Source organism: Chroicocephalus ridibundus, chromosome 30 (genome assembly GCF_963924245.1).
Source record: "Chroicocephalus ridibundus chromosome 30, bChrRid1.1, whole genome shotgun sequence".
NCBI classification, from domain to species: Eukaryota; Metazoa; Chordata; class Aves; order Charadriiformes; family Laridae; genus Chroicocephalus; species Chroicocephalus ridibundus.
Window position 1 is genome coordinate 417,881 of NC_086313.1, and position 27,098 is coordinate 444,978.

The 27,098-nt window shown below is 64.9% G+C and overlaps 1 protein-coding gene across 1 annotated transcript; it reads right to left on the reverse strand.

Moving 5' to 3' along the window:
* Positions 1 to 596: 596 nt before the first annotated feature.
* Positions 597 to 26,082, reverse strand: UBA1 (ubiquitin like modifier activating enzyme 1). Its single transcript, XM_063319113.1, has 26 exons — positions 25,951 to 26,082; positions 23,760 to 23,870; positions 22,306 to 22,364; positions 21,439 to 21,607; positions 20,496 to 20,630; positions 19,558 to 19,664; positions 18,570 to 18,660; positions 18,319 to 18,451; positions 17,379 to 17,476; positions 16,711 to 16,857; positions 15,535 to 15,690; positions 15,313 to 15,423; positions 14,239 to 14,319; positions 13,624 to 13,779; positions 12,276 to 12,441; positions 10,370 to 10,566; positions 9,859 to 9,923; positions 8,933 to 9,128; positions 7,704 to 7,778; positions 6,133 to 6,322; positions 5,064 to 5,152; positions 4,886 to 4,978; positions 3,476 to 3,667; positions 2,682 to 2,783; positions 2,155 to 2,255; positions 597 to 898 (listed from the first exon to the last, which is right to left on the reverse strand). Exons 2-26 carry the CDS (start codon positions 23,868 to 23,870, stop codon positions 763 to 765), a joined length of 3,156 nt encoding a protein of 1,051 aa, XP_063175183.1. The 5' UTR covers positions 25,951 to 26,082; the 3' UTR covers positions 597 to 762.
* Positions 26,083 to 27,098: the final 1,016 nt, after the last annotated feature.

Here is a 27,098-nt window from a genome sequence, read left to right on the forward strand (position 1 = left end):
TCTTGGAGCCACACCCCCCCTTGGCGGCCATCTTGGCGCCACTTTGACATCACCTGGCGGCCATCTTGGTGCCACACCCCCCCCTTGGTGGCACTTGGTGGCCATCTTGGAGCCACACCCCCCCTTGGCGGCCATCTTGGAGCCAGCCCCCCTTTGGTGGCCATCTTGGAGCCACTCCCATGTCACCTGGCGGCCATCTTGGTGCCACACCCCCCTTGGTGGCACTTGGTGGCCATCTTGGAGCCACTCCAATGTCACCTGGCGGCCATCTTGGAGCCACCCCCCCCCCCCGCTTGGCGGCCATCTTGGAGCCACACCCCTCTTGGTGGCCATCTTGGCGCCACTTTGACATCACGCAGTGGCCATCTTGGTGCCACACCCCCCCCTTGGTGGCACTTGGCGGCCATCTTGGTGTCACTTCAACGTCACCCGGCAGCCATCTTGGAGCCACACCGCCCCCCTTGGCGGCCATCTTGGAGCCACACCGCCCCCCTTGGTGGCCATCTTGGAGCCACACCCCCCCTTGGCGGCCATCTTGGAGCCACACCCCCCCTTGGCGGCCATCTTGGCACCGCTTCGCCATCACCCGGCGGCCATCTTGTGCCAACGTCTAGCTTTATATAGAACCCTGAAGCCCCGCCCCTCTCCCCCCCCCCTTCGGCGTTGGGGGGGGGTGGGCGGAGCCAAGACACGACGACGACTAAGGGAGGGGGGAGGCGGCCAATGGGAGGAGAGGGCGTGGCCGGGGAGGGGGGGGCGGGGCTAACGGATGGTGTAACGCACGTAGGGGACCTCGATGTCGGCGTCGGTGTCGTCGTTGCAGCAGAGCTCGAAGACCAAGGCCTTGACGTGGCGGCCGACCTTCTTCTTGGAGACCCGGGCCACGATCTCCGTCATCCTGGGGGGGGGGGGGAGGGAGGGGGACAACGGGGACGGCGTCACCCAAAGCAGGGTGGCGGCCACCGAGGGTGGCATCGGCCCGAGGGGACCTTCCATGGCGGCCTCAGCCATGGGGATGGTCGCCCCACGGGGTGGCAGCATGGTGACCATCCCGTGGTGGCCCCGACCATAGAGATGATTGGGGGGGTGGCCGTGGGGACCATCGACGGTGGCCTCAAGCACGGGGACTGTCAGCCTACGGGGACGTCGGCCATGGGGTGGCATCATAGTGACCTCCCACAGTGGCATCTACCATGGGGACTGAGCCTATGGGGACGTTGGCCATGGGGCGGCATCATAGTGACCTCCCACAGTGGCATCTACCATGGGGACTGTCAGCCTACGGGGACGTTGGCCATGGGGTGGCATCGTAGTGACCTCCCGTGGTGGCATCTACCATGGGGACTGAGCCTACGGGGACGTTGGCCATGGGGTGGCATCAGAGTGACCTCCCACGGTGGCATCTGCCATGGAGACTAACCCTACAGGGACGTCGGCCATGGGGTGGCATCACGGTGACCTCCCATGGTGGCATCTACCATGGGGACTGAGCCTACGGGGACATTGGCCATGGGGTGGCATCGTAGTGACCTCCCACAGTGGCATCTACCATGGGGACTGTCAGCCTACGGGGACGTTGGCCATGGGGTGGCATCACGGTGACCTCCCACGGTGGCATCTACCATGGGGAACTGAGCCTATGGGGACGTTGGCCATGGGGCGGCGTCATAGTGACCTCCCACAGTGGCATCTACCATGGGGACTGTCAGCCTACGGGGACGTCGGCCATGGGGTGGCATCACGGTGACCTCCCATGGTGGCATCTACCATGGGGACTGTCAGCCTACGGGGACGTTGGCCATGGGGTGGCATCACGGTGACCTCCCATGGTGGCATCTACCATGGGGACTGAGCCTACGGGGACGTTGGCCGTGGGGACCATCGATGGTGGCCTCAAGCACGGGGACTGTCAGCCTACGGGGACGTTGGCCATGGGGTGGCATCACGGTGACGCCCTGGGGGTGGCCTCAACCCTGGGGATTGTCACCCTGTGGGCACGCGGCCACGGGGTGACATCACGGTGACCATCCCTGGTGGCCTCCACCATGGGGACTGTCACCCTCCGGGGACGTCGGCCATACCCAAGACCCGTCCCCCACCCACAGGACCCGTCCCTCGCCCCGAGGTACCCCCCGCCCCCCCCCCGGGCCCTACGGTTGGTCGTGGCGCTCCCGCAGCTTGGCGGCCGGCATGAAGAAGGAGTAGAGCATGGAGACGCCCTGCGACAGCATCGTGATCTCCAGCCGGTGCTCCTTCTGGGGGGCACAAGGTTGGGGGGGAAAAGGGACGTCACGTGGGGCCCAGGGCACCTAAGGGTGCCCCACGGCGACCCACGGCGCCCCACAACCCTGGGGACGCCAGCCACCGTGGTGGCCACATCTCCCCACCTTCCCCTGGGGTGCCCCCCTTGTGAGCTGGGGGGTCCTTCTGGGGCCCATGGGGATGGCATGTGGGGTGCAGGGCACCCAAGGGTGCCCCACGGCGACCCACGGCGCCCCACAACCCTGGGGGTGCCAGCCACCGTGGTGGCCACATCTCCCCACCTTCCCCTGGGGTGCCCCCCTCTGGAGTTGGGGTCCTTTTGGGGGACATGGTGAGGACACGGGGACCTTGGGTGGGGCCCAAGTGCCCCCCATCGCCCCCCACCCTCCTCCCAGTTCTCCCCCAGTCCCTCCCAGTACCTTGAAGTAGGCGAGGAACTGGCGCAGGGTCATCTCCTGCCCGTCGGGCTGCAGGCCCTGCACCTCGAACCGGTCCCACAGTGTCCACTCCACCTCGTAGTACTGGGGGGGCAGACCCACGGCGGGCGGGGGTCAGACCCACGGCGGGCAGGGGGGGGCAGACCCATGGGGACGTGGCTGGGCGCTAAGATGGTGGGGGGGCAATTGGGGCTCTAGGGGGGTCACCAGGGCCATGGGGTGACTTGGAGCACCTATAGGGTCCCCCACCGCGCTATGGGGCTGGGTTCTATGGGGCAGCACCCCGACCCCACTGAGACCCCAAAACACCTCCAGAAGCCAACCCCAACCCAACCACAAGCCCCCTGGGACACCACCCAGTAGACATCAGGTCCAAGGGGCGCCTATAGGGTCTACCATCGCGCTATGGGGCTGGGTTCTATGGGGCAGTGAGCCATGGGGCAGCACCCTGACCCCACCGAGACCCCAAAACACCTCCAGAAGCCAACCCCAAGCCAACCCCAACCCCTCTAAGACGCCACCCAGCAGACACCAGCTCTACAACTTCCCTGTAGAACATCTATAGGGTGTGTGGTGGCGCTATGGGGCTAGGTTCTATGGGGCAGCAAGCCGTGGGGCAGTGCCCCGACCCCACCGAGACCCCAAAACACCTCCAGAAGCCAACCCCAAGCCAACCCCAACCCCTCTAAGATGCCGCCCCAGCAGACAACCAGCCCTACGCTCTCCCCGTCGGCCATCTCTAGGGCGGCCGGCGACTCTATGGGGCGGCCCCCCACCTTGTTGCGGGGACAGGCGAGGGGTTCGGAGAAGCCGACGAAGGGCAGGGCCAGGTTGAGGAAGGCGTTCTTGTAGGAGGCCAGGCGGCGGTGGCCCTGCACCAGCTTGTAGAGCTCCAGGCAGGCCAGCCCCACAACTGCCCCCGTGGTGGTGGCGATGGCCGGGATGATCTTCCCCGCGATCAGTTTGCTCTGCCCCACAGCCAAGGACCTATAGGGAGCCGGCCCGGGGCGGGGGGGGACGGACGACACGCAGCCCCACACCCCACCCCACAACCTGGCCGACCCCCCAAGTAGGGGCTGCCGGGCCCTATGCAGCTCCCAGCAGCCCTAAGAGACACCCCCGGCACCCATAGGAGCCCCCCCAGCACCCATGGGACCCCCCCATAGCACCCATGGGACCCTCCAGCACCCATGGGACCCCTCCAGCACCCATGGGACCCCCCCATAGCACCCATAGGAGCTCCCGCAGCACCCACGGGACCCTCCAGCACCCACGGGACCCCCCCATAGCACCCATAGGAGCCCCCCAGCACCCATGGGACCCCCCCACAGCACCCATAGGAGCACCCCCAGCACCCATGGGACCCCCCCATAGCACCCATAGGAGCTCCCGCAGCACCCACGGGACCCCCCAGCACCCACGGGACCCCCCCATAGCACCCATAGGAGCCCCCCAGCACCCATGGGACCCCCCCACAGCACCCATAGGAGCACCCCCAGCACCCACGGGACCCCCCCATAGCACCCATAGGAGCTCCCGCAGCACCCACGGGACCCCCCAGCACCCACGGGACCCCCCCATAGCACCCATAGGAGCCCCCCAGCACCCATGGGACCCCCCCACAGCACCCACAGGACCCCCGAAGCACCCATAGGACCCTCCAGCACCCATGGGACCCCCCCATAGCACCCATAGGAGCACCCCCAGCACCCATGGGACTCCCCACAGCACCCATGGGACCCCCCCATAGCACCCATGGGACCCCCCCATAGCACCCATAGGAGCCCCCCAGCACCCATGGGACCCCCCCACAGCACCCATAGGACCCCCCCACAGAACCCACAGGACCCCCCCACAGCACCCATGGGACCCTCCAGCACCCATGGGACCCCCCCAGCACCCATGGGACTCCCCACAGCACCCATGGGACCCCCCCATAGCACCTACACAACCCCCATAGCACCCCCCACCCCCCACAGGACACCCATAGGACCCCCCCCCCATAGCACCCATGGGACCCCCCCTCCCGCAGAACGCCCACGGGAGCCCCCTTAGCACCCGCAACCCCCCTTAAGAACCCCAATAACACCCTATAGACACCCCCCCCCCCCCCCCCAGCACCCGTAGGGCACCCTTAGGACTCAGCCCCCCCCAGCACCCATGGGTGCCCCCCCCCCAGCACCCACCTTGTGGCGGTCGGCCGGGGGGATGTCGTAGTTCTCCGCTCGCAGGTTGGAGGCGGCGACGATGAAATCCATGTGGAAGTTGGTGTCGTCGTCCTGGGGGGGGGGCACCCATGGGTGGGGTGGGTGGGGGGCACCCATGGGTGCTGGGGGTTGGGGGGGGGGAGGGGGCAGCACCCACCTTCTCGAAGTCGATGGGGAACATGCGGAAGCCGGGCAGCTCCTCGGGGCTGGGCAGCGACGCCTTCAGCTCCTCCAGGCGCCCGTCGTCTGCGGGCGGGGGGCACCCATGGGACCCCCCGGCACCCATGGGTGCTCTTACCACCCCGTCCCTCCACCCCCCCCAGCACCCATGGGTGACCCCCACCCATACTTCCATCCAACAACCACCCAATGGGTGCTCCTACCACGTTCCTCTGGACCATCCAAGTGCCTCCAGCACCCATGGGTGCCCTCCAACCCCCACGGGTGCCCCAACGGCCCCCACCACCACCCCTAGGTGGCCCCTGGCACCCATGGGTGCCCCCCACCCACACCTCCATCCAACAACCACCCATGGGTGCCCCTACCACGTCCTTACCACGTTCCTCCAGACCACCCAAGTGCCTCCAGCACCCATGGGTGCCCTCCAACCCCCATGGGCGCCCCAACCTTCTTCCCAACCGGCCCCACCACCCCTCCTAGGTGCCCCCTGGCACCCATGGGTGCCCCCCACCCATACTTCCATCCAACAACCACCCAGTGGGTGCTCCTACCATGTTCCTCCAGACCACCCAAGTGCCTCCAGCACCCATGGGTGCCCTCCAACCTCCACGGGTGCCCCAACGGCCCCCACCACCACCCCTAGGTGGCCCCCGGCACCCATGGGTGCCCCCCACCCACACCTCCATCCAACAACCACCCATGGGTGCCCCTACCACGTCCTTACCACGTTCCTCCAGACCACCCAAGTGCCTCCAGCACCCATGGGTGCCCTCCAATCCCCATGGGCGCCCCAACCTTCTACCCAACTGGCCCCACCACCCCTCCTAGGTGCCCCCTGGCACCCATGGGTGCCCCCCACCCATACTTCCATCCAACAACCACCCAATGGGTGCTCCTACCACGTTCCTCTGGACCACCCAAGTGCCTCCAGCACCCATGGGTGCCCTCCAACCCCCATGGGCGCCCCAACCTTCTACCCAACCGGCCCCACCACCCCTCCTAGGTGCCCCCCGGCACCCATGGGTGCCCCCCCCCCCGTCCCATACCGAGGGCGGCGGTGGCGCTCTGCAGCTCCTGGTCGGAGACGTGGATGCGGACGCCGGCCTTGGGGGCGAAGGGGGGGACGTGGACGTGGCGCAGGAGCTCGGCCACCGCCCCCCGGTCCCGCGAGCCCTCGATGCCGTAGCTCTGGGCGAAGAGGTTGGCGGCCGCCATGACGTAGTCCAGGTGGAGGGGCTGGAGAGAGGCACCCATGGGTGTTGGAGGGGGAGGGATGGCGGCCAAGGGGGACAGAGACCTCCCAAGGGGGAGAGAGGGATGGTCAAGGGTGAAGGGCGGCACCCAAGGGTCATGGGATGGCACCCAAGGGTGAAGGGCGGCACCCAAGGGGGAAGGACAGCACCCAAGGATCATGGGATGGTACCCAAGGGTGAAGGGCGGCACCCAAGGGTGAAGGGCGGCACCCAAGGATCATGGGATTGCACCCAAGGGTGAAGGGCATCACCCAAAGGTCATGGGATGGCACCCAAGGGTGAAGGGCGGCACCCAAGGATCATGGGATTGCACCCAAGGGTGAAGGGCGGCACCCAAAGGTCATGGGATGGCACCTAAGGGTGAAGGGCGTCACTCAAGGATCATGGGATGGCACCCAAGGGTGAAGGCCTTCACCCAAAGGTCATGGGATGGCACCCAAGGGTGAAGGACGGCACCCAAGGGTCATGGGACGGCACCCAAGGGTGAAGGACGGCACCCAAGGGTCATGGGACGGCACCCAAGGGTGAAGGGCATCACCCAAAGGTCATGGGACGGCACCCAAGGGTGAAGGGCGTCACCCAAAGGTCATGGGATTGCACCCAAGGGTGAAGGACGGCACCCAAGGGTCATGGGACGGCACCCAAGGGTGAAGGGCATCACCCAAGGATCATGGGACGGCACCCAAGGACCATGGGACGGCACCCAAGGGTGAAGGGCATCACCCAAAAGTCATGGGACGGCACCCAAGGGTCATGGGACGGCACCCAAGGGTCATGGCCACCACCACCACCAAGGGACGGGATGGCACCCACGGGTGATGGGATGGCACCCAAGGGTGGTGCGACACCACCCAAGGGTCATGGGGTGGCACCCAAGGGTCGCGGCCACCACCACCACCAAGGAACGGGATGGCACCCAAGGGTGATGGGATGGCACCCAAGGGTGGTGCGACACCACCCAAGGGTCATGGGGTGGCACCCAAGGGTCGCGGCCACCACCACCACCAAGGAACGGGATGGCACCCAAGGGTGATGGTGGCACCCATCGACGACCAATGGCACCCAAGGGTGAGGCTGGCACCCAGGGGTGATGGATGGAACCCAGAGGTGATGGACGGAACCCAAGGGAGATGCCACCACCCAACGATGACCAATGGCACCCAAGGGAGATGGTGGCACCCATCGACGACCAATGGCACCCAAGGGTGACGCTGGCACCCAGGGGTGATGGATGGAACCCAGGGGTGATGGACGGAACCCAAGGGAGATGCCACCACCCAACGATGACCGATGGCACCCAAGGGAGACGGTGGCACCCAAGGGTGATGCCGGTGCCCCCCCCGGAGGTCCCCACAGCCACTCACGTTGTCGGGGTTGAAGGTCAGGGGGTGGGGGCAGCGCTTGGGCCCCGACCAGAAGAGGGTCCCCGAGTTCGTTTTCTGTGGGAACGTGTTAACGAAGCAATTAGAGGCAGGCGTTAATTGGGGGGGGCAATTAAGGGTTAATTGGGGGGGGGGGAATTAGGGGTTACAGGGGTAATTAGGAGGTAATTAGGGTCAAGGAGAGCTCAGTGAGGGGATTATTGCCCCCCCCCCCCCCGCCCCGGGGCCCGATCCACCCCCATGGGACCCCCACGCACCCTAGGGGGGCCCGATCCACCCCTCTGGGTCCCATGGGACCCCCACGCACCCTATGGGGCCCAATCCACCCCCATGGGACCCCCACGCACCCTAGGGGGCCCGATCCACTCCCAGGGGGCCCGATCCACCTCTGTGGGTCCCACGGGACCCCCACGCACCCTAGGGGGGCCCGATCCACCCCCATGGGACCCCCATACACCCTAGGGGGGGCCCGATCCACCCCTGTGGGTCCCATGGGACCCCCACGCACCCTATGGGGCCCGATCCACCCCCGTGGGTCCCATGGGACCCCCATGCACCCTAGGGGGCCCGATCCACCCCCAGGGGGCCCGATCCACCCCTGTGGGTCCCATGGGACTCCCACGCACCATATGGGGCCCGATCCACCCCTGTGGGTCCCACGGGACCCCCACGCACCCTAGGGGGCCCGATCCACCCCCAGGGGGCCCGATCCACCCCTGTGGGTCCCATGGGACCCCCACGCACCCTAGGGGGCCCGATCCACCCCCGCGGGTCCCATGGGACCCCCACGCACCCTATGGGGCCCGATCCACCCCCGTGGGTCCCATGGGACCCCCACGCACCCTAGGGGGCCCGATCCACCCCCGCGGGTCCCATGGGACCCCCACGCACCCTATGGTGCCCGATCCACCCCCGTGGGTCCCATGGGACCCCCACGCACCCTAGGGGGCCCGATCCACCCCCGCGGGTCCCATGGGACCCCCACGCACCCTAGGGGGCCCAATCCACCCCCAGGGGGCCCGATCCACCCCCGCGGGTCCTAGGGGACCCCATGCAGCCCCAGGGACCCTGACGCCCCCCCAAGGGGGCCCGATCCACTCCCACGGGACTCCCCCGCACCCTGCCCCCTTGGCAACGGGCCCGATCCACCCCCACGGCCCCCCACGGCACCCCTAGGGGTCTGATCCCCCCCCGCGCCCCCCGTCAAGTACCTGCCCCGGGGGGAAGTTGTGGAGCAGCTGGCGGATGTTGTTGCTGTACTGGCGATGCCAATGGCGACAGGCCCAGGCCACGCAGTCGGGCCAGGCCCGGGGCCGTTCGCTCACCAGGCTGCGCTGCACGGCCTCCAGCACCTCCAGCGGCTGCGTCCCCGCCAGCCGCAGCGTGCGCTCCAGGAATTTGGGGTCCCTGGAGGGAAAAGGGGGGGTCGGGGGGGGGGAACGGCCGCCAGCACCCCCAGTTCCACCAGGAACTGGGGGGAAATGGGGGGAAAAAGGGGGTCGGGGGGTTTCATGGCCTCCAGCACCTCCAGCCCCATCATAAACTGGGGGGAAAAGGGGGGGTTTATGGCCTAAAAAGGGGGGGTCGGGGGGGGCACGGCCGCCAGCACCCCCAGTTCCACCAGAAACTGGGGGGAAATGGGGGAAAAAGGGGGTCGGGGGGTTTCATGGCCTCCAGCACCTCCAGCCCCATCATAAACTGGGGGGAAAAGGGGGGGTTTATGGCCTAAAAAGGGGGGGTCGGGGGGGGCACGGCCGCCAGCACCCCCAGTTCCACGAGAAACTGGGGGGAAATGGGGAGAAAAAGGGGTTCCGGGGAGGGGGTGGGTTTCATGGCCTCCAGCACCTCCAGCCCCATCATAAACTGGGGGGAAATGGGGGGGGGCCATAAGGTGGCGGGGGGATGTGGGGCGGGTGCCGTGGAGATGTTCTATGGGGGCCGTAAGGGGGGGTTCTATGGGTGCTGGGGGGGGTTCTATGGGGGTCGTGGGGGTCGGATGCCATACAAGGGTTCTATGGGTGGCGGGGGGGTGGGGGGATGCCATGGCGGGGGGGATATATGGGTGCTGCGGTGGTGGTGGGGGGGATGGGTGCCATGGGGGGGGGGTCACCCATGGGTGCTGGGGGGTGTTACCCACGTCAGGTACTGGTTGACGTTCTCCGCCGGCTGTTTGAAGAGACCCTCGAACTCGTCACGCGCCCACTGCAGGGAAGACGGGGCGGGGGGGGCGGTGAGCGGGGGCACCCCCCTCTGGGGCACCCTATAGAGGTGTCCCAGGCGCCCCAGGGCACCCTATAGAAGGGCCCACGTGTTTGGGGGCACCCTACAGAAGGCAGCCAGCCCCCTAAAACCCCCCATAGAAAGCCCTTAGACGCCCCAAACACCTTACAGAAGGCACCCAGGCACCCTATAGAAGAGGCCCAAGCACCGAGGGTCCCCTATAGAAGGCACCCAAGTGTCCGGGGCACCCTATAGAAGGGTGCCAGGCATCCGTGGCACCCTACAGAAGGGGCCCAGCCCCCTAAAACCCCCCATAGAAAGCCCTTAGACGCCCTGAACACCCTACAGATGCACCCAGGCACCCCGTAAAAGGGACCTGGGTGTCCCCGGCCCCCTATAGAAAGCCCCCGTAGCGCCCTATAGGGTACCTGGAGGGTGTGCTCGATGGCGTTGGGGAAGTTCTTGAGGGTGCAGATGGGGATGGCCTTCTCGGGGGGGTCCTGGCTGGAGCTGTAGGACTCGCTGAGGAAGGGGATGACCACCTGCACGTTGCCCTTCGTCCCCAGCGTCCCCGACTCCAGCAGCGGCTTCCGGTAGTAAACGCAACGCCGGTCCATATAGAGCCCTATAGGGGAAGGCAAACACCGCAGCTATCGGGTGCCCCAGCCCTTTGCAGGGGTTGTGGGGGGGGTGTGGGGATTTCCAGGGGGGCTTTGGGGCACCCGGAGGTCCCTAAAGAGGCCTTGGGGGGCCCTAGAGTACCCTGAGGGTCCCTATAGCACCCCTGAGAGCACCTATAGCCTGCCTGAGGGCCCTAGAGTACACTGAGGGTCCCTATAGCACCCCTGGGGGCACCTATAGCCTGCCTGAGGGCCCTAGAGCACCCCCAGGGACCCCTGTAGCACCCTTAAGGGCACCTATAGCCTTCCTGAGGTGCCTATAGCACCCCTGGAGGATCCTATAGCATTCCCACGGGTACCTATAGCACCCATGAGAGCACCTATAGCCTGCCTGGGGGCACGAGAGCACCCCCAGAGACCCCTAGAGCACCCCTGGGGGCACCTAGAGCACCCCTGGGGGCACCTATAGCCTTCCTTAGGTGCCTGTAGCACCCACAGGGGACCCTATAGCACCCCTGAGGGTCCCTATAGCACCCCTAAGGGCAACTATGGCCTTCCTGAGGTGCCTAGAGCACCTCTGGGGGACCCTATAGCATTCCCATGGGCACCTATAGCACTCCTAAGAGCACCTATAGCCTGCCTGAGGGCCCTAGAGCACCCCCAGGGACCCCTATAGCACCCTCGGGGGCACCTACAGCACCCCAGAGACCCCTATAGCACCCCTGGGGACACCTATAGCCTTCCTTAGGTGCCTGTAGTACCCACAGGGGACTCTATAGCACCCCTGAGGGTCCCTATAGCACCCCTAAGAGCACCTATAGCCTGCCTGAAGTGCCTAGAGCACCTCTGGGGGGACCCTATAGCATTCCCACGGGTACCTATAGCACTCCTAAGAACACCTATAGCCTGCCTAAGAGCCCTAGAGCACCCCTGGGGACCACTATAGCACCCCTGAGGGCACCTATAGCACCCCTGGGGGCACCTATAGCCTTCCTTAGGTGCCTGTGGCACCCACAGAGGACCCTATAGCACCCCTGAGGGTCCCCATAGCACCCTTGAGGGCACCGATAGCCTTCCTGAGGTGCCTATAGCACCCCTGGGGGGACCCTACAGCATTCCCGTGGGTACCTACAGCACCCCTGAGAGCACCTATAGCCTGCCTGAGGGCCCTAGAGCACTCCCAGGGACCACTATAGCGCCCCTAGGGGCACCTATAGCCTGCCTAAGGGCCCTAGAGCACCCCTGGGGACCACTATAGCACCCCTGGGGACACCTATAGCCTTCCTTAGGTGCCTGTGGCACCCACAGAGGACCCTATAGCACCCCGGAGGGTCCCCATAGCACCCTTGAGGGCACCGATAGCCTTCCTGAGGTGCCTATAGCACCCCTGGGGGGACCCTATAGCATTCCCATGGGTACCTATAGCACCCCTGAGAGCACCTATAGCCTGCCTGAGGGCCCTAGAGCACCCCCGGGGACCACTATAGCACCCCTAGGGGCACCTATAGCATCCCTAAGGGCCCTAGAGCACCCCTGGGGGCACCTATAACACCCCGGGGGTCCCTTCTAGCACCCCTTTAACACCCTTAAATGCACCTATAGCCCCCCCTAAACCCCCTGTAGCACCCAAATGATGCCCTGGAGCACCCCAAAAACTCCCCGGAGCACCCCGAGGACTCCCCCCTCCCCCCCCCCAGCACCCATGGGTGCTCACGGGCGTCGACGTTGTCCAGGGCGTTGGCGACACCGTCCAGGGCCTCGAAGAAATCGTCGTCGTAGACGCGCTCGGTGTCGGGGCCCACGCGGTCGGGGCGGCTGCTCACCCGCAGCGCCGGGTTCATCTCCTGCACCGCCGCCGCCGCCCGCTCCGACTTCAGTTTCTGGGGGGAGGACGGGACACACCCAGTAAGGCCCCGCCCCCTCCGGACACGCCCCCTTAAGCCCCGCCCCCCTTCCAATCCAGCGAAAGTTCAAGACAACTTTACCATTGACGTTGACCAACTCAATGGCACCATCTTCATAGCGGTTCCCCCCATAGACTCCGCCCCCTTGAGCTCTACAGCCATTGGCTCCTCCCACTTAAGCCCCACCCCATGTAGACATGCCCCCCCTTAAGCCCCACCCCCTTCCCCCCTCTTCCAATCCAAGGAAAGCTCACGGAACCTTGAGCGTTGACGTTGGCCAACTCAATGGTGGCATCTTAATGACGGCTCCCCCCAGAGACTCTGACCCCTGGACTCCGCCCACTCGTCCTCTACATCCATAGGCTCCTCCCATTTAAGCCCCGCCCCATCTGGACACGCCCCGTTAAGTCCCACCCCCTCCCCCCCGCTTCCAATCCAGCAAAAGATCAAGACGACTTGACCGTTGACGTTGGCCAACTCAATGGCAGCATCTTCATGGCGGTTCCCTCCATAGACTCCGCCCCCTTGACCTCTACAGCCATTGGCTCCTCCCACTTAAGCCCCACCCCCATCTGTACACGCCCCCTTAAGCCCCGCTCCGTTTCCCCTCTTCCAATCCCAAGAAAAGCTCAAAGAACGTTGACCACTGACATTGGGCAACTCAATGGGGGCATCTTGATGGTGGTTCCCCTCCATAGACTCCGCCCCCAAGATGCTGCCCCTCGAGGCTCCGCCCACTCATTCCCCACCCCCATTGGCTCCTCCCCCTCAAGCCCCCCCCCCCCCATTTAGGCCCCTCCCACTCCCAAGCGACCTGCTCGTTGATGGTGGTCAACTCAACGTTGACCATCTCCACGCTGGTTTTGTGCCCGGTAGGCCCCGCCCCCTGCCCCTCGAGGCCCCGCCCACTCATCCCTCCACCATTGGCTCCTCCCCCTGAAGCCCCACCCATTTAGACCACCCCATTGAGGCCCCTCCCACTCCCACACCAACACAACTTGATCGTGGCCAACTCAAGGTTGACCATCTCCACGGTTGCCCCATGGCTGGGAGGACGTCGTGTCCGTCCCCCCGCCCCCGCGACCCTGCCCCTCGAGGCTCCACCCCCTCGTTGTCCACCCCCCATTGGCTCCTCCCCCTCAAGCCCCACCCCCTTACCGTGACATCCCAGGGCCGGAAGAGGAACTGGCGGTTGAGGTTGGACTTCTCGATGGTGTCCATGTCAGTGACGGTGACGCAGCCCTCGGGGCCGCAGCCCAGTCCCACCATGGCAAAGTTCTTCAGCAGCTCGCAGCCGATGGCCCCCGCCCCCACCTGCACGCGGGGACACGTGGGGACACGTGGGGACACTTGAGGGACACATGAGGACACGTGGGGACACGTGGGGACACAGCCCAAGGTGGCCCAGGAGGGTTGGGGACATGTGGGTGGGAACAAGGTGGTGATAAAGGGACAGCTGGGGACACTCCGGGACGCGTGGGGACACTTAAGGACACTCTGGGGACTCATGGGGACACTTGAGGGACACCTGGGGACACTTGGGGACATGGGCCCAGGTGGCCCAGGAGGGTTGGGGACATGTGGGTGGGAACAAGGTGGTGATAAGGGGACAGCTGGGGACACTCCGGGACATGTGGGGACGCTTAGGGACACAGCCCGAGGTGGCCACCAAGGCTTGGGGACACGCAGATGGGAGAGGAGAAGACCAGGCAGGACACACGAGGACACGAGGGGACACTTGGGGACACGTGGAGGACAGTTCGGGACACTGACCACGAAGTACTTCTGGGCGCCCAGCTTGGCCTGGAGGTCGGCCCCGAAGACGGCGATCTGCCCGTCGTAGCGACTGTTGCGCTGGGGACAACGCGAAGCGTCACCCATGGGTGCCACCCCCCGCCCCCCCCGAAGGTGGCCAAGTTCCTTAAGGTCACCCATGGGTGAGCAACAGCCACCGCAAACCCCATGGAGAAGCCACCCACGGGTGTCCCCAAGAAGGTGGGCGAGCCAACTCAAGGAGATGACACCCATGGGTACTCCCCCGAGAAGGTGGCCAAGCCATGGGTGACCTCAAGGAGGTGGCACCCATGGGTGCCCCACGGTGGATGGCAACCACGAGATGACACCCCAACCATGGGGTTCCACGAGAAGATGGCCAACCTCTTGGTGCCCTCTCACCCATCGGTGCCCCACGGCCAACACCCACCCATGGGTGGCCCACCTAAAAGGGGTGTCCCCGAGGACGGTGACCATTCGCGAGTGCCCCCAGGGAGATGCCCAACCCCATGGGTGTCCTCAAGAAGGTGCCCACCCATGGGTGCTCACCCCATGGAGATGCCCACCCATGGGTGTCCCCAAGTTGGCCAACCCATGGGTGATGTCAAGAACACGCCCAACCCATGGGTGATCTCCAGATGTCCTCCGACCAATCCTCACTGGAAGGAGACCCCACCCATGGGTGCCCCCACCCATGGGTGCCCACCCCATGGAGATGCCCACCCATGAGTGGCCCCAAGGTGGTCAACCCATAGGTGACGTCAAGTTGGGCAAGCCATGGGTGCCATCAAGAACACACCCAACCCACGGGTGATCCAGATGTCCTCCGACCAATCCTCACCGGAAGGAGACCCCACCCATGGGTGCCCCCACCCCGCCCACCCCCACCCATGGGTGCCCCACCCCAAGGAGATGCCCACCCACAGGTGTCCCCAGGGTGGCCAACCCATGGGTGCCACCAAAAACACACCCAACCCACGGGTGATCCAGATGTCCTCCGACCAATCCTCACCGGAAGGAGACCCCCACCCATGGGTGCCCCCACCCCGCCCACCCCCACCCATGGGTGCTCACCGGGCGACACTGTTCCTCGGTGAGAACCGTCTCCTTGTTGTCCTCAGGGAGACACTCCAAGGCGTCGAAGTAGAGCCATTGGGTGATGGGCGTGAACTTCCCCGACACCGCCTGCGGCACCCACCTCGTCAGGGGAGCCAGGTGGCCCCGAGGGGATCCCGGGTGGCCCAGAGGTGACCCAGGGTGGCCCAGGGAGGGGGGGGACACGCGCGGGCCCATTACCTTCATGACCTCCTGGGCCGCCAGCCCCCCGATGAAGGCGTTGACGGGTGCCAGGTCGCCGGTGGCCTGGAAGGCCAGTTCCCGCAGCAGGTCCTCGTCCAGTTGGGCCCCCGGGGCCACCTCGCGGGTCAAGGCCACCACCTCGGCCGCGTCACCCTGGGGGGGGGACACACCCAAGGGTCAAGGACATCAGTGGGGACACCAGGGAGGGGAGAAAGGTGGGGCCACAAGGAGCCTGGTGGTGACAGCTGGTGGCCTCCGTGTCCCCAACGTCCTCAACATCCCCAACATCCGCGATGTCCCCAACGTCCCAACTGGTGGTGGGGCCGTGGTGGCCCACCATGTTGGTGTAGGACCTGGTGGCCTCCATGTCCCCAGTGTCCCCAAAGGGTGGTGGGGCCATGGTGGGTAGCCACGTTGGTGCAGGACCTGGTGGCCCCCATGTCCCCAGGACCCTTGATGTCCCCAAGGTCCCCAACTGGCGGTCACGCCATGGTGGGCCACCATATTGGTGTAGGACCTGGTGGCCGCCATGTCCCCAATGTCCCCCGTGTCCCCAACACCCTTGATGTCCCCAATGTCCCCAAAGGGTGGTCATGCCAGAGTGGGCCACCACACTGGTGGAGGACCTGGTGGCCACCATGTCCCCAACGTCCCCCGTGTCCCCAACACCCTTAATGTCCCAAACGTCCCCAAAGGGTGGTCATGCCACGGTGGGCCACCACGTTGGTGGAGGACCTGGTGGCCTCCATGTTCCCAACGTCCCCAAAGGGTGGTCATACCATGGTGGGCTACCATGTTGGAGAACCTGGTGGCCTCCATGTCCCCCATGTCCCCAAAGGGTGGTCATGCCACGGTGGGTCACCACGTTGGTGGAGGACCTGGTGGCCTCCATGTTCCCAATGTCCCCCGTGTCCCCAACACCCTTAATGTCCCCAACATCCCCAAAGGGTGGTCATGCCACGGTGGGCCACCACGTTGGTGGAGGACCTCGTGGCCTCCATGTCCCCAACGTCCGCTGTGTCCCGAACGTCTTTGATGTCCCCATCGTCCTCGATGTCCCCAACACCCTTGATGTCCCCAAAGGGTGGTCGTGCCAACGGTGGGCCACCATGGTGGTGCAGGACCTGGTGGCCTCCGTGTCCCCAAGGCCCTCGATGTCCCCAGTGTCCCCACCTGGTGGCGCGGCCGCGGCGGGCGGCCATGTTGGCGGATGAAGCGGTGCAGGGCCTGCCAGCCCCAGTGCATGATGGGAGGTCTCTCCGCCTTCCCGAAATCCGTCATCATCAGCTCCGGTTCCACCAGCGCTTCCCGCAGGCGTTTCTGGGGATGCAAGCGACCACCCAGTGCCTCCCAGTTCACCCCAGCGACCCCCCAGTGCCTCCCAGTTCACCCCAGCGACCGCCCCAGTATCCATCCTAAACCCCTCCCAGTGCCCCCCAGCATCTCCAAGTGCTTCCCAATGATCTCCCACCACCCCCCAGGACCTCCCAGTATCTCCCAGTGTCCCCCAGTCCCACCACTGGCCCACCAGCACCCTCCCAGTGCCCCCCAATCCCCTCCCAGTGCCTCCCAATGACCTCCCATCATCCTCCCAGTCCCACCCAGTATACGCCCATCCCTTCCCAGTGCCCTCCAGTCCATCCCAATCCACCCCGAGTCCATCCCAGCGCCCATCAGTCTGCCCCCAGTCCCTCCCAGTGCCCCTCAGCGTCCCCCAGTGCTCCCCAGTCTGCCCCCAGTCCCTCCCAGTGCCCCCCAGTCCCTCCCAACCCGACCCCAGTCCCTCCCAGTGCCCCCCAGTCCCTCCCAGTGCCCCCCAGTCCCCTCCCAGTGCCACTCACGAAGCAGATGTGCTTGGGCATCTTGACCTGGGTGACGATCCCCCCCCGCACGTAGTCCCCGAACCCACTGGTGTCCCCGATGCTGAAGGTGTAGGGCCCTGGGGGGGACGGGACGGGGACACTGTCACCGAGAGACCCCGGTGTTCGGGGCACCCTATAGAGGAGACCCAGGGATCCGGGGCACCCTATAGAGGGGACCCAGACATGGGGGGCACCCTATAGAAGGGACCCAGGCATGGGGGGGGCACCCTATAGGATGCACCCAGACATCTGGAGCGCCCTATAGAAGGGACCCAGGCGTCCGGGGCACCCTATAGAAGGGACCAAGGCGTCCGCGGCACCCTATAGAAGGGACCCAGGCATCCAGGGGGCACCCTATAGAAGGCACACAAGTATCTGCAGCCTCCTATAGAAGGGAGCCAGGCATCCGCGGCACCCTATAGAGGGGACCCCAGGCATCCAGGGGGCACCCTATAGAAGGCACACAAGCATCTGCAGCCCCCTATAGAAGGGAGCCAGGCATCCGCGGCACCCTATAGAGGGGACCCCAGGCACCCGGGGCACCCTATAGCGGGGACCCCAGGCACCCGGGGCACCCCATAGAGGGGACCCCAGGCACCCGGGGCACCCTATAGGAGGCACCCAGACCTCTAAAACCCCCTATAGAAAGACCCCAGCCGTCCCAAACACCCTACAGAAAGGCCCCAAACACCCTATAGAAGGGAGCCAGGGTCCCCTCTAGAAGGCACCCGGATCACCCCACAGAAGGGACCCAGCCCCCAAACCCCCCCCGTAGAAAGCCCTTAGATGTCCCCAACGCCCCCCAGAAGGGACTCCAGGCACCCAAGGTCCCCTCTAGAAGGCACCCAGGTGTCCGTGACCCCCCTATAGATGGCAGCCGGGTGTCCGCGGCGCCCTATAGGAGGGAGGCAGGACTGACCGAGGACGCGGATCTCCACGGGGCCGCAGCTGTTGAGCTCCTCCATGCCCTCCACCTCGGTGAAGGTGACGAAATCCCCCGTCTCGAAGCCGTGCCGCGCTTCGTCCAGGCACGTCACCTCCCCCGGGCACCCCTGGGTTGTGGGGGACACACACACACAAAAAAACCAGGGTGCCGAGGTGGGGGTCTAGAGATCTGGGAGACACCCCCCCCGCCAACCACCCAGAGGGGACAGGGGGGGTGTCCCCTACCTTGGTGACCATGGAGACCATGGCGCTGAGCGGTTGCTCCCCGTTGGTGTCCGTCACCACCATGTCGTCCCCGAAATCGCAGAAAAGCTGCCTAAAATTTGGGGGGGGGGCGGGTCAGAGGGTACCCAGGCATCTGGGGGACCCTATAGAAGGCACCCAGGTGCGGGGGACACCCTATAGAAGGCACCCAGGCGTGCAGAGCACCCTATAGAAGGGGCCCAGGCATCCGGAGCACCCTATGGAAAGGACCCAGGCGTGGGGGGCACCCTATAGAGGGGACCCAGGCGTGGGGGGCACCCTATAGAAGGGACACAGGCATCTGGAGCATCCTATAGAGGGGACCCAGGCATGGGAGGCACCCTATAGAGGGAACCCAGGTGGCCAGAGCACCCTATAGAAGGGGCCCAGGCATCCAGAGCACCCTATAGAAGGGACCCAGGTGGCCAGAGCACCCTATAGAAGGGACACAGGCACGTGGAGCACCCTATAGAAGGGACACAGGCACGTGGAGCACCCTATAGAGGGGACCCAGGTGTCAGGGGCACCCTATAGAGGGGACCCAGGTGTCAGGGGGCACCCTATAGAGGGGACCCAGGTGGCAGGGGGCACCCTATAGAGGGGACCCAGGCGTCGGGGGCACCCTATAGAGGGGACCCAGGTGGCCAGAGCACCCTATAGAAGGGACACAGGCATGTGGAGCACCCTACAGAGGGGACCCAGGTGTCAGGGGCACCCTATAGAGGGGACCCAGGTGGCGGGGGCACCCTATAGAGGGGACCCAGGTGGCGGGGGCACCCTATAGAGGGGACCCAGGTGTCCAGGAGACCACCCAAAACGGAACCAGGTACCTGGGGCACCCTATAGAAGGCACCCAGGGTGTGTGTGGGGGGCACCCTATAGAAGGCACCCAGGGTGTGTGTGGGGGGCACCCTATAGAAGGCACCCAGGGTGTGTGTGGGGGGCACCCTATAGAAGGGCCCCAGCTCACCCGAAAAGCCCACGGGTGTCGGCCACCACCAGCTTGATGCCGCGGCTGTGACAGAAATCCCCGACCCAGAGCTGCTCCTCCAGCGACGAGTTGGTCAGAACCACCACCTGCGCGGAGACAGGCGGCCAGCCCTCTGTGCGCGTCCCCCCCCACCGCCGGGGCGGGTGACAAGCGGCCAGACACGGGGACGGAGGGACAGGAAGTGACAGGGGGGCGGGGGGGGTTGTAGGGGGGGCGGGATTTGAGGTGTCCAGGAGGCCACGGAGGAACAAGGAGCCACAGGGAAGGTACAGGCAGATGCACAACCGGGCAGACGGACGCCGAATGGGACACGGAGAGCCTCGGACGCAGAAAATAGGGGGTGGAGGGGGGTTGTGGGGGTCCTGGGGGGGTACAGGGGGTCGTAGGGGGGTACAGGCGGCCACGGAGGGACAGGAGCCACAGGGAGGTACAGGCAGACGCACAACTGGGCAGACAGACACCCAAACAGGCCCCAGGGGCAGTCGTGGGGCGGCCACCTCTGTCCCAGTGGCATGACTGTCCCCAAGGAGGGGGACAGGGGGCATTTGAGGGTCCAGCTGTCCCCAGGGGGTGACAGTCAGCCACGGCAGGTACAGTCGGCCACGTGGAAGACGGTCGGCCGCCCAAATAAATGCCTTTAAGGCTGGTTTGGGGGCAGAAAAGGGGGGCACAGATGGGGTACGGGGACATGTGGGGGGTATGGGGATCCCCAGGGGGTGACAGTCAGCCACAGCAGGTACAGTCGGCCACATCAAAGACAGTCGGACGCCCAATTAGGCGGCTTTAAGGCTGGTTTGGGGGCAGAAAAGGGGGGCACAGATGGGGGACGGGGACACGTGGGGGGTATGGGGAGATGTGGGGCGGCAGGGGGAGATGTGGGGAGGTGTGTGGGGGGGTACAGGCGGTGGGGGTTGTACCTGGAAGGGGGCCAGCAGGTCCTGGCTGAGGGGCTGGCGGGTGCTGGTGACGGCCACGTAGGCGTTGAGCTCGGCCAAGCGGGGCAGCGTGGCCTCCGCCCGGTTCTGCCCCACATCTTCCTCCCGCAGGTAGAACTTGGGGGGCGGGGGGGGGGGGGGGAGAGGAAGAAGGGGGGGTCAAGTTAATTAATTATCTTCCAGATTAACTAGTTACCCTGGGGGGGGGGGCACAAGCCTCCTAACGAGCCCCAATAATGTCTCAAGGGAGGGATTAGTTACCCCAGGAGCAGCATTTAGGTCCCCCGGGCAACCCAATCCCCCCACAAAATAATCCCCCGTAGCAGCTAATTACCTCCTTAATTAACTAATTACTGCTCCAGATTAATTAATTACTCTGGGGGGGGCGCACTTAACGCCCCTAAATACCCCCAAACAACAATTCCAGGGATAGATTAATTATCCCAGGAGGGGCATTTAGCTCTCCTAGGCCACACAATCACCCCACAAAATAACCCCTCATAGGGACTAATTACCTCCTCAATTAACTAATTACACCCCTGCATTAGGGGGGGGCACAAGCCCCCTAACGAGCCCAAATAATGTCTCATGGGAGGGATTAATTACCCCAGGAGGGGCATTTAGCTCCCCTGGGCAACCCAATGCCCCCACAAAATCACTTTTTCTACTGACTAATCACAGCCCTGGTTAATTAATCAGCCCCCACATTAATTAGTTATCCTGGGGGGGGGGGGGTTACTTAACTCCCCAAAAGACCCCCAATAACGCCTCTGGGGAGGGATTAATTACCCCTGAAGGGCACTTAATTTGCCCCAGTCGTGCAAAAACCCGCCCCCTACGGTGCTAACCCGCCCCAGAAGAAAACGCTAATTAACCTGGAGTTGGGGGGGGGGGGGTAATTAAGCTCGGGGGTTAATTAACTCACCTGGGAGGCGAGGTCAGGCCAGGCGGCGGGTTGGGGGTCATGGAGGGTGACGGATTTGACCCCCCCCAGCACCAGGTTTTTGGCTATTTCCACCCCCAGACCCCGCAGCCCCGACACCAGGACGTTGGACGTCTGCATCCGCTTCATCGCCTCGTGGCCCAGCACGTACCTGGGGGGGGCACAAAAAAAAGAAGGGGGGGGGGGGGGGGGGGTCGGGGGGAGGTCCCCAAATCCTTACAGGCCCCCCAGGGTCTCCTGCGCCCCCCCCGCCGCCCCCCCCCGGGCCGTGGAAAGGACTAAAGGTGTCTGGGAGGGATCCAGGGGTCTGGGGAGCGCACCCCCCCGCCCCAGTCCTTGGGACACCCCCCCCACCCATGGGCCCCCCGCCAAGTTCATAGGGACCCCCCCCAAGCACCCATAGAGCCCCCCCCAACACCCACAGGGGAGCCCCCCAACACCCCCAGGAGGGACCCAAGGGTCCAGGGACCCCCCCAATCCATAGGGACCCCTCCAAGCACCCATAGAGCCCCCCCCCCAATCCATAGGGACCCCCCAAAATCTACAGGGTCCCCCCCAACACCCCCAGGAGGGACCCAAGGGTCCAGGGAGCCCCCCCCAATCCTTAGGGACCCCTCCAAGCACCCATAGAGCCCCCCCCCCAATCCATAGGGACCCCCCAAAATCTACAGGGTCCCCCCCCAACAACCCTAGGAGGGATCCAGGGGACCAGGGAGCCCCCCCCCAATCCATAGGGACCCCTCCAAGCACCCATAGAGCCCCCCCCCAATCCATAGGGCCCCCCCGACCCATAGGGACCCTCCCGAATCCATAGGGTCCCCCCCCGATCCATAGGGCCCCCCCACTCACAGCTGGCGGGAGTAGAGCCCCTCATCGATCTCGGCCTCGCCCCCGTTCTTCGCCATGCCCTGGGCGGGGGGACACACACGGTGACAACGGTGTCACCGGGGGGGGGAACAGACACCCCACGGGGGGACATGGGGGTGGGGGGGGACAGCGGGGGGTGGGGGGGAGGTGACAGAGGGGTGACAGCGGGTGCTGTCACCCTGGGATGGGGACAGGGACACCTGAGGGGTGATGGAGGGGTGACATCAAGTGACAGCAGGTGCTATGTCACCTTGGGACGGGGACAGGGACACCTGAGGGGTGTCACCTCGAGTGACACGGGTGACACCAGGTGCCGTGTGACCCTGGGACAGGGACAAGGACACCTAAGGAATAATGGAAGGGTGACATCAAGTGACAGTGGGTGACACGGGGTGCCATGTCACCCTGGGATGGGGACAGGGACACCTGAGGGGTGACATCAAGTGGCAGTGGGTGACACCATGTACCACCGGGTGCTGTGTGACCCTGGGATGGGGACAAGGACACCTAAGGGACAATGGAATGGTGACACCAAGTGACAGCGGGTGACATCAGGTGCCATGTCACCCTGGGATGGGGACAAGGACACCTAAGGGACAATGGAATGGTGACACCAAGTGACAGCGGGTGACATCAGGTGCCATGTCACCCTGGGATGGGGACAAGGACACCTGAGGGGTGTCACATCAAGTGACAGTGGGTGGCACCGGCTGCTGTGTCACCCTGGGGCGGGGCAGATGGGGGAGTGACAAACGGGTGGCACCCAGGTGACAACAGGCTTGGCCAGGTGACACTGGGAGTGGGTAGCAGTAGGTGACAACAGGTGGCACTCCTGTTGGCGGGGGTGGCTCAGAACAGGGAGGACAAGGACCACAGGGGACACATGTCACCCCCAGGTGACAGCCAGGTGGCACTGCGTGACAACCAGGTGACACCAAGTGACAGTCACATTCGCGGGGGTGGCTCTGAGCACCAGAGAGGCGACAACGAGACCAGAGAAAGTGACAGGGCCACCCTGGACGGGGGTGACAGGGTCACCCAGGGGTGCCGGGGCCCCCCAGGTGGCAGCTGGGTGACACCAGGTGACATCCAAGTGACACCAAGGTGACACCAGGTGACAGTCACATTCACGGGGGTGGCTCTGAGTGTCAGAGAGATGACAACGAAACCAGAGAAGGTGACTGGGCCACCGCGAGGGGAGGTGACAGGGCCACCCGGGGGTGCTGGGGACACCTGGCTGGCAGCTGGGTGACACCAGGCGACAGTGGATGACATCCAAGTGACACCAAGTGACAGCCACATCCGTGGGGGTGTCTCTGAGCACCAGAGAGGTGACAACGAGACCAGAGAAGGCGACAGGGCCACCCTGGAGGGGGATGACAGGGCCACCCGGGGGGGATGACAGGGCCACCCGGGTGACAGTGGGTGACACTCACGTTGGCGGGGGTGATGCTGGGGGACGCGGCGGGGGCGGGGGCGCGGCTGGAGCCCGTCGGTGGCTCGGACCCGGAGATGCGGCGCTTCTTCGACAGCGGGGAGCTGGACATCTGCGGGGTCAGAGGTCAGAGGTTAGAGGTCAGCGGGGGACGTGGGGGGGACAGCGGGTGACATGCAGGGGGATGGGGGTGGCAGTAGGTGACACTGAGGGCGGTGGGTGACACGGGGTGGCACTGAGGGAGGGTGACCCTAGAGGACGCTGGGTGACAGCAGGGGACACTGGGTGACACACCAGGTGACACCGGGGGAGAGAGAGGGACGTTGGGGGATGGAGAGGGTGACACTAGGGGACAGTGGGTGACAATGCGAGAGGCAGGGTGACACGGGGTGACACCAGGGGACATTGAGGGATGGAGGGGGACACTGGGTGACACCAGGGGACACTGGGGGGGACATGGGGTGACAATGGGACAGGGAGGGTGACACCAGGGGATGGATGGTGACACCAGGCGGTACTGGGTGACACACCAGGGGACACCGAGGGGGGACACTGGGTGACACCAAGGGATGGAGGGTGACACCAGGGGACAGAGAGGGACATTGGGGGACAGAAAGGGGGACACCAGGGGACAGTAGATGACGTTGAGGGACGGAGGGAACACCAGGGGACACGGGGTGACACTGGGAGAGGGCGGGTGACACCAAGGTGACACTGGGTGATGGAGAGGGTGGCACTAGGGGACAGTAGGTGATACCAGGGGACAGCAGGGGGGGACACGGGGTGACAATGGGAGAGGGAGGGTGACACCCAGGGGATGGAGGGTGACACCAGGGGACCCTGGGTGACACACCAGGGGACACCGGGGGATGGAGAGTGACACCAGGGGACACACGGGGTGACACCAGGTGACAACTGGCCCCCCCTGCAAGGGACCCAGGCATCCGGGACAGCCCCCTCCCCCCCGCCCCAAGGGGGTCCCATTAACGAGATGAGCTCCTACTAACAAGGGTCCTACTAACGAGGGTCCTGGGGGGGACGACCATTAACGAGGGGAGTTCCTATTAACGAGGTTCCCTTTAATGAGGGACAATCCTATTAATGAGGGTCCTATTAATGAGGCTCCTGGGGGGGGTCCCGTTAACGAGAAAGGTTCTTATTAATGACAGGCGTTCATATTAACGAGGTCCCCATTAACGAGGGTCCTGGGGGGGGTCCCCATTAATAAGGGAGGTTGCTGTTAACGAGGTTCTTGTTAATGATGAAGCTTTCCCGTTAATGACAAAGATTCCCATTAACGAAAATCTGGGGGGGTTCCTATTAACGACGGTCCCATTAATGAGGTTGGGAGTGGTTCCATTAATGAGGGGGGTTCCAATTAATGAGGTTCCAACTAATGAGGGTCCTGGGCGGGTCCCATTAATGAAAGAGGTTCCAATTAACGAGGGTCCCGTTAATGAGGGAGGGTCTCATTAATGAAAGTTCCATTAATGAGGGAGGGTCCCGTTAATGAGAGAGGTTCCTATTAATGAGGGTCCCATTAATTAGGGTCGGGAGGGCCCACTAATGAGGGGGGTCCTATTAATGAGGATCCCATTAATGAGCTTCCGGGGTGGTGCACCCCATTAATAAGAAGAGTTCCTATTAATGAGATTTCATTAATGAAAGGTGCGGGGGAGGGGGGGGTCCCATTACCGGGGTCCCCGGGGTGTGTGTGTGGGTCCATTAACGAGGGGGGCTCCTATTAATGAGAGATTCCTATTAATGAGGTTCCCACTAATCAGGGTCCGGGGTGGGGGTCCCATTAACGAGGGAGGTTCCATTAATGAGGGACCCGGGGGGGGCCCCATTACCGGGGTTCCCCGGGAGGGGGTGGGGTGGGGGGGGTTAATGAGGCGGCTTCCCATTAATGAGGGAGGTTCCCACTAATTAAGGTGGTTCCCACTAATGGGGTTCCATTAATGAGGGTCCGGGGGAGGGGGATTCCCACCACCGGCCCCCCCCCGGGGGGGCTTTCTCCCCTCACACCGCCCCCCCCCCCCCCACCCTGAGGGGGAAGGGGGAGCTCCCCCCAACCGGGGCCGGCTTCCCCCCAACCGGGGCCGCCCCCCCGCCCCGGGGACCCCCCCCCCCCCCACATCTCCCCCACCCTCCGGAGTCCCCCCGCCCGGCCCCCCCCCGTATCCCCGCACCAATGATGCTGTCCAGGCCCCGCCGCCGGGTCCCGCCCGCTCCGCTCGGCTCCTCCGCGACAAGATGGCGGCGGCGGCGGCCCCTTCCTTCCCCCCCGCTCTCCCTCCTCGCGCCCGGCCCCGCCCCCCGGCGCCCCCCCATTGGCCGCCGGCCCCCGACGCCACGCTCCCATTGGCTGACGCCTCCCGCCCGCCTCCGACGCTGTGACTAGTGTGTGTGTGTGTGGGGGGGGGGGGGGTTGGGGTGGGGCGCGCGCACCTGGGGGGTGGCCACACCCCCTTCCGCGAGGGGGGGGGCGCGCGGCGGTACCCGGATGGATGGACCACGCCCACTTCCGCCCCCCCACGCCCTGCATACGTAATGAGGGGGCGGGGCCTCGTGACACAGCACGGCGCGCGCGGCCCCGACGGCGGCCAGGAGGGGACACGGGGGTCCTATGGGGGCCTATAGGGAGCTATGGGAGGCTATAGGGGGCCTATAGAGGCCTATGGGGGGCTATAGGGGGCTATGGGTGGCCTGTTGAGGCCCATAGAGAGCTATAGGGGGCTATGGGTGGCCTATAGGGGCTTATGAGGGGCTATAGCGGGCTATGGGGAGCCTACAGGGGCCTATAAGGGCCCTATGAGGGGATAGAGGAGCCTATAGGTGGCTACGGGAAGGCTGTGAGGCCTATGGGGGGATATGGGGGGCTATGGGGAGCCTATAGGGGCCTATGAGGGGCTATAGGGGGCCTATGCGAGGCCTATAGGAGGCCCATATGGGGCTATGGGAGACCTATAGAGGCCTATGAGGGGGATATAGGGCCCATAAGTGGCAATAGGGCCCTATGGAAGGCCTACAGGGGGCTATGGGAAGCCTATAAGGGCCTATGAGAGGATATAGGGGGCTACGGGGAGCCTATAGGGACCTATGAGGGGATATAGGGGTCTATAGGAGGGTCAATAGGGGCTTAAGACGCAACATAGGGGCATATATGGGGCTATGGGGAGCCTATAGAGCCCCGTGTGTGGATATATAGGACCCCTAGAGGAGTGAATAGGGACCTATGGGGAGCCTATTGGGGGGGGGGATACAGCGACCCAGAGAGCCATAGGGGACTATGCGGGGATCTATAGGGGGACTAGAATGGGCTATGGGGCAAGGGTTA